This window comes from Oncorhynchus tshawytscha, linkage group LG28 (genome assembly GCF_018296145.1).
Source record: "Oncorhynchus tshawytscha isolate Ot180627B linkage group LG28, Otsh_v2.0, whole genome shotgun sequence".
Lineage (NCBI taxonomy): Eukaryota > Metazoa > Chordata > Actinopteri > Salmoniformes > Salmonidae > Oncorhynchus > Oncorhynchus tshawytscha.
Window position 1 is genome coordinate 20,583,355 of NC_056456.1, and position 7,755 is coordinate 20,591,109.

The 7,755-nt window shown below is 42.6% G+C and overlaps 1 protein-coding gene across 2 annotated transcripts in view; it reads left to right on the forward strand.

Annotated features, from left to right (window-relative positions):
• The window catches only part of LOC112226888 (zinc finger CCHC domain-containing protein 2), a 24,297-nt gene extending 18,820 nt beyond the window's left edge, over positions 1-5,477 (forward strand). For both annotated transcript variants that reach the window (XM_024391538.2, XM_024391539.2), the window contains exons 7-13: positions 26-109; positions 341-395; positions 481-604; positions 807-957; positions 1,056-1,178; positions 1,401-2,750; positions 3,138-5,477. In XM_024391538.2, coding sequence (XP_024247306.1) covers positions 26-109; positions 341-395; positions 481-604; positions 807-957; positions 1,056-1,178; positions 1,401-2,750; positions 3,138-3,196 — 1,946 coding nt within the window. In that variant the 3' untranslated portion in view covers positions 3,197-5,477. The remainder of the gene's footprint in view (positions 1-25; positions 110-340; positions 396-480; positions 605-806; positions 958-1,055; positions 1,179-1,400; positions 2,751-3,137) is intronic.
• Positions 5,478-7,755: the final 2,278 nt, after the last annotated feature.

The following is a 7,755-nucleotide window of genomic DNA, read 5'->3' on the forward strand; positions in this document are numbered from 1 at the left end:
TCACCATCTGGTCTTTCCTACCCAGATAATACAGTAACTCTGGGAAAGACCTGCAAGGCAGCCGAGCACTTTAAAGAAGACTGCACAGAGCCATCCAGTCAGGACGAAGGTGTGTGTGTGTGTGTGTGTGTGTGTGTGTGTGTGCGCTGTGTAGTTTCTATTATCGCTGTCTCATATAAACTATTTACTCTGCCTGTCTGTCATTCTTTGTGGGGTTGATCTGACAGTGTGTGGAAATGGCTATGTGATATGAGTCCAGTTGAATTCAATTGATCGATAGTTGATGTTCACTCGTACTTCTCTCTCTTTCTCGATCATCATTCTGCTCTCCCTCACCCAGACTTAGAGTCTCACCACCTTGGGCATCAGACGGAGTGCAGCAGCTTAGGCCAGAGGTAAGAGCTCTATCTGTTCAGTCCAAGACATGTGACCTTGTGGCTGATGGGTTGTACTAAGAGGATCCTTTCCTTCTTTTTACAGCATACTGATGACAAAGAGCAGCCGGAGTGAGAACCAGAGGCCTGCTGTCCACTTAGAGCACAACGGAGTGGTGAAGGGGAGGAGAAAAGCAGACGTTATGTCCTGTTGGCCAGACCCACATCAGGTCAGTCACACATCTCTCCCTGACCTGGCCACTAGAGAAACTGGTAGAAACAGCAGGACTGTCAATATGCTGCTGTGTAACGCTGACTGGCATATGTTCTAACACTAAAAGCATATCTTTTGTATTTTTGACCTTTTTGGTTTGATTAGATCATGATAATTGACATCTGTTTAGCGTGTTAAATGCTCTGCTCTCTCTTCAGAAGGTAGATGAGAAATGGGCTTTCACTCCAGAACTAAAGAGTAGAAGAAGACCTGATGAAGTTAGGAAAAGTGAGGGGGCCAAAGCCTACATCCCCAATGGCATCATCAGACCACCTGCAACAAACATGACTAGACAGGGTGTCAGTGAGAGTAAGTAACCATGCCTGACAATACCCCCCGGTTAACATTTTAACAACATGCATGTTTGTGATTGGTGGTTTTCTAAGTGCATTCCTCCACCCCTGTAGAGCCCATCCAGGACAGGTATGGAGACACGTGGTCTGAGAGCTCCAGTACCCCCTCCAGCCCCCAGGATGAGGCCCGTGAGAGTCTGGAGAGTGAGGACCTTGAAGACATGGAGGAAGAGAGAGGTGAGTGGCCCCTCTACCCCGTGGGGAACGAATGGGGCAGATTTTCCGGGGCCAGATTAATCCTGGACTAAAGAGCACTTTCAGTGGAGTCTCCATTTAGTCTGGGACAAAGCTTTATCTGGGTCTGGAAACCGGCCCATGATGTCTCAGTCTTTAGCCCTAATGTGAAATAGTGCTGTTGAACCTCAAGATGTCTTTAATGATCACTTCTCTCTCTCCCAGACACTACTGAGAGTTACTCTTCTGTCCAGCAGAAGAGGGCGAGTGGTCACAGCAGGGGGAAAGTTGTGGCTACTGTACACCCTATGGTCCCTGTACCCCACAAGGAAGAGCCATCCTACACTGACAGTCCCCGACGTGTACATCCTCTACCACTGACGGTTCAGAATGGGCCCACCATGCCAGACGTTATGGTCTTTGTCACTTCACAGCCGGGGGACGGTTCACCAGCAGAGGGGGCACTGACTGGGACCACCCCCATGGTTCCTCAGGAGTCTATCCCAAACCAAGCTTCCCTGGGAGACCCTGAGAGACAGAGGCATGTGTCTGTGTCTGCACCCCTGAACTCACAGCCAGCCACCCCAGGCTCCAGCAGTCACCCCATACACCAGTGTTATAAAACCCCCACTATCCCAGACAGTAGAAGCACTAACCACCAGCACCAGCCCCCCATGGGTGCAATCAGTGTCATCCCCCTGACCTCCCACATGTCCCCCCTGCAGCAAACATACATCACCACTGACTTAGCCTCCACTGCCAACCTACCCCTAGCAGCCTCTCTCCCTGACCCTAACACCAGGCCTCAAGCCCTGGCTGTACCCACCAGCCTACCCACCCCTAACTACGTGACACCCTCCTCCAGGGCAACTGTGACCCCAGTTGCCATCAGTCAGGTTGAGTCCACTCTGCTCCCAGCCGTCCCCACTCACACCCCCGGGCCCGTGTCCAGCCAAGCCCTGACCCTCACCCACAGCACGGCCCAGGGAGACGGCACCTCTTCTTGCAGCAGCTCGGGGGAGGCAGCAGGGCAGGTCCAGCAAAAGCTGCAACCCCAGCAGCAGACCCAACCTCCACGGCAACAGCAGATGAGCTGCAGCACCTGCGGTTGCCGTGGCAGCTGTGGTAGTAGCCACTCCCCCAACCCCAACTTCTACTTCCCTCCCCAGCTGGGGCGCCAGGTCTTCAGCACCGCTCACCTCCCTCTCTTCCACCTCCCATCCATGTGCAGCACTGGATATCCCAGCCACCGCAGTCAGGTCCAACACCAGAGCAACGGCACCACACAGCTACCCTTCTATCCCCCTCCTCACACAGCCACGCCAACACAATACGTCGGTGGATCCCTGCTCCATACCTCCCACTCAGACCACATGCTGGCCACCCAGGCTGGATACACCCTGCAGCAGATGGCAGCTGCTTCCTTCAACCGTTTCTACACACCTGTGTTCTCCTCGGTGGGACTGGGCACGGGCATGAAGAAGAGTAGTGCCAACGTCTCCTGCTATAACTGTGGGCTCAGCGGGCACTATGCCCAGGACTGCAAGCAGCCCTCAATGGACGCCGGGCAGCAAGGTAATACTGGCCAGGATAGTGGCAGAGAGAGGAGGTGAAGTCTCTCATATTGATAGAGCAGAGAAAAGAAGGATTCCTCTTTTGTTTCAGCAAAATCAAATGTTGTATAGGAAGGCAGAGCTTTCTTTTGTAACTTTTTTTGTCCCCACCATGTTTTGCACTGTCCACCATTTTTATGTCTGACGCTCTCTGTAGCAAATCCTTGGTTGTCTGAACGCGCTAAAGAGCTCTATTAAACACCCAACCAAGTATTAAATCATCTTTTGATAGGACACTGAATCTGGAAGGCTAGCATAAAGACTTTGGACATCACGTTTCTTTAGGTTACTTGTTGGCTAGTTTGGCACGCGACACTGACGCACTCCTGTGTGTGTGTGTGTGTTTCAGGTGGCTTTCGGCTGAAGTATGCAGCCCCCCACTCCTCTGAAGCAGACAAAACTGACTGACATGACAGAGAGAGGACCAAGACAATGCTTTGTTTATCTCACTACAGTAAAGATTCCAGAAATCCAAAGGGTTGAGTTTTTCACTAATTTGTAATACCTTCCAAATGTCCTTTAGGGGTTTGAGAATCCGCGCAAATATCCTAACTAGTTTCTCAGCAAAGAATAGAATCCAGAATTTTCAGAGGGTGGTATTTTACACACAAGACTCTAACTTTTAAAGAAAGAAAACCACATATTTAAATGTTGTGGTGGTAAACTTGCATTCAATAAGGATTGATAGATTTGGAGAGAAAGATTGTTCTATTCTGATTTTAATGTGGGTCTTTTTGGAACATTTAAATTCTTCCAGAATCTTCCTTTGGTTCAAGTCGTTATATGTTGGGCTAAGTAGCCTATATCAACTAAAGCATGTCATCACTTCAAGTCTCTGTTCTCCCTGTCAGTTCTTTTATATGCTAGCACTTGTAATGGGAGGGAAGGTAGTGAGTAGTACAGTGCCTTAGTGCCTCACAGAGAAAAGATGGAGAGTTGTAATATCGCATAGGTGTTCAAAAGGAAAATACAGTTAAACAGCAGCTAGAAGCCAGCAGCCTACCAGTTCATTGCATTTTTTTGTATCCATTTGAAATAACAAAATGTGTGAATTATAAAAAATGGAGGGGTGAATATTCAAAAACATCACATTATCTTTTATTTTTTGGATTGTCATAAAGTGGAGGAAAGATGTATGGTTTATGAGATAAAATATTTATGTAATTTGTTTTTTTGACAGAATATTCTGAATGTACCATAAATACCCTGTATTTAATTTGTTTTACAAGCTAACGGTATTCCATTTAAGGAATAACTTTGTGCGAAAAAGGAACGTTTCATTGTCATTTGTTGCCACTTGATTTAATGTGAAGCATGTATTAAGTTAATCATGTCTGTCATTCATGATGTTAAAGGGATACTTCGGGATTTTTGGCAATCTACTTCCCCAGAGTCAGATTAATTTGTGGATACCATTTTTATGTCTCTGCGTACAGTTTGAAGGAAGCTGCTTACTAACACTAGTGCAATTGCTAACTAGCGTTAGAGCAATGACTAGAAGTCTACGGTATCTGCTAGCATGCTAGACTTCCAGTCATTGCGCTAATACTAGTTAGCATTGGTTCATGAAACCACCTCTTAACATAACAATGGTATCCAGGAGTTCATCTGACTGGGGAAGTAGATAAAGAGCCTCATTGCCAAAATCCTGAAGTAACGGTATAACCCTTTAATGCTGCTGTTTTGTTTGTAACTGTCTCCTGGGGGCAAAATCGCACTAATCCTTGCAGGTCTGTGCGGGTGTGTGTGTGTATATCTATGTTTGGTTCTTTGTGGGTCATGTCCCAAATGCTCTCAGGCAATGAGAGGACTCTTGTGGTTAATGTATCCCCTAAGCCTCTCCTCTAGTAGGTGATTTTCTGAGACCCAAATCAACCCCCCATCCCTACCCCCTAGGCACTTGGGTCGATCCAAAGTCAACCCCTCAGCACTTCAGTAGATCTGAAAGAATTGGATAGATGTAATCAATGGTAAAATCTTCACTTGAGCTTTTGCCTTCTGATAAGATTGCTGGAATTCTTGCCATATTGCTCTCATCTATACAATTCTTTCTGATCTGCACAAGTGCAAAGGTTAGGGGCTAGTGGTCGATCTTTGGATTGGGCGACAGAATCACTGTCCCTTATCCTACCACCATGCATGTACTGTACCTGTTGAAGATGTTGAACGTTTGGCTCCTGCCCGTTTGTGTAGGCTTGTGTCAAGCTCTTTGTTGCCAGAACTTTATGTGCCCTATTCCTCCTTTCTCATGCAGCAATGAGATTGTATTATGCATGTAGGTGTATATTTGTGCACATCTGTAAGAGGCTAACTACACACACTTACTGTACTCAGATGAGAACTTCTGTATTAGAAAAAAAGGTAAAACACTCACTGTTGTTAAAGACAATCACCTGTTTGTGACATTGAAACCCACCTTTCTCTTTCACTATCTGCTGTTGAGGTGGATTGTTTTGTGTTTTCCAGCATACCAACACACAGGCACGCAATGTGTAAGCTATCTGAAATTGACACCCAGGTAAAGTGGAACGTTTTAGAAATTGGAACGTATCTGTAAGCTTTTCAGAATCAGTTTTTTAAAGTTTTAAACGTTTTGTATTGGATTTAAGAGGCCTAGTTGTTGATTTTTTTTTGATTCATATCTTTATTTTGATGTTTCAAATTAAAATTGAAAGAGAAAAAACATGAACTATCAAGCCTGTTTGATGTATTTGTTGAACTTTTATGTTGTTAAAGATGCAGTGCTGTGGGTTGAGGTAGTGTTACCTCTGGTGCAATTAATCTCTTGATTAAATGTTAATGTAGCAACTGAAATATGTAATTATACAATAGTTCCTTCCTGTGCAAAATTAAGCAAACATACTTTTTTTCAGGGAAGTTTGTAGCAATCAATGAAAAAAAAAAAACAACACAACATAATATGGAGATCCCCATGCTATATCAGAATGCGAAATGCATTCTAAATGGTTTATTCTTCCATAAAAAAAATATACAATAGACATTGAATATCTAAGGTCTTCTCTGTTATTTCCATTGAACAATGTTTTCACCATTATTAAAGTTGGAATCCGTAGCAGGGAAACTGCCACGTCCGTTTGCGATATTACAACAACGACTTTAATTCAAACAACGAACAGTGTTTTTTCCCCCTCTGACATCATTGCCTGCGCGATAGAACAGCATAGTATGTATTAGGAAAAACAATAACAAATGCACCTGGGGCGACGAGTGTCACTGTTTCACCTTTTTACGGATCTCAGCATGAAATAACTATTTACTATTGTAAAATATTGTACTATTATTGTTTTTTACCGTTCAGGGTCAGATGAATTGCTAACTGTACATTCACCGGCCAGAAGGTGGCAGTGTAGGTCAAGTGTTGTTCTCAATGTTGTACGTGAAAGAACCTGTAGTTGATGAGAAGACTTTCATACAGGAAGTGTTTGGGGTATTGAGTCCAGGTTGAAAATGATAGAATACTACAGTTCTCAGAGTTGTCTTAGAATAAGTTTTTTTTTAAACAAGGTTGACGGTGTTTCAACACTGCATAGAATTACAGTATATAAAATAGTCGATGTCTAGAGGAAGACATCTGGTTTAATCTTGGACCACAATCTGGTAACACTTTACTTCACATCCAGCGTCAACACGTTATGACACATACATAACCATATCATAACAGCTGACACAACTTGTCATAACACTCTCATGACCGATATTTACACCTGTTGTGACATATTAATTGTGTTTTATTTCTGGTTATGACACCATAGGTGTCTAAACTCACATTTATTCAAATGTGTTTTTGCCTGCCAAGAAGTTTCATTTTAAAGTTTGTTAAATCCTATGTTCTTCTAATGAATTCTTTAGTCATGTTTTTTTTTCATATTTTAAATAACTTGCAGAAAGTACGCTATGACACTGTCATGAAGCATTATGTGCTGTGCTACTTTACTTGCTACTTTACTTGGACTAAATGCTACCTGTGCTACTTTACGTGGACTAAGAAAATGCACTTTGACACAAACGTCAAAGTAATAATATAATAATAATATAATAATAATAACATAATAATAATAATAACATAATAATATAAACCAGATTAGCATTTCACGTGCATGCCCTTATGTCAGACATCAGTCAAAAAGAGGGTGTCTTGTCCTGCTCCTTAAATCTGCTCCTGCATTCATCCAAGTCATCAGCAGCAGAGCACTGGGGTAGCTGAATGTCTGATGTAAATTTGGGTGCAATTACAATGATAATTTAATGAGTTATTTCAGAAAATGTTATATAACATAGCCAACTTGTCAAGAGTTTGTTTATGGTGTAAATGGAATGTTTTGCCTTGTGTGGTAGGTTTTGTGGGTTTTGACATTCTTATGTAAGTGTAATAACCAGCCATAATATAACTACCGTGGTAGGTTTTGTGGATTTTTACATTCTTATGTAGGTGTCATAACAGCCATAAATTAGTGTAATATATGTTACGTCTAAATATACTTGTCCTGACAGTGTTATGACCATATTATGACAGGTTATGTCAGCTGTTATGTGTTCATAATGCTATGACGCTGGGTGTCAAGTAAATTGTTATCCACAATCTTATATATTCAGTATTCTGTGCAGGTTTATGAAGCATAGTAAAATCTGTACGCCAGAGACCTCTAAATGTAGGCCTATTACCTCTTTCACTTCATTTGCAACAATAAGATATCAGAAAATGGAATCAACCTGCCACCCATTGAAAATGTACATACCAAATGCATTGAGCAAGCTTCCTCTGTGATTTGAGTTAATCTACACTGAATAAAATTATAAACTCAACATTCTACTTTTTAATTTTTTTTTTACTGAGTACATTTAAAAAAAAATGTTGACGTTGCGTTTATATTTTTATTGAGGGTAGATTAACTCAAGTCACAGAGGAAGCATGCTATAGCTTAAAATAAAATCAGTCAATTGAAATG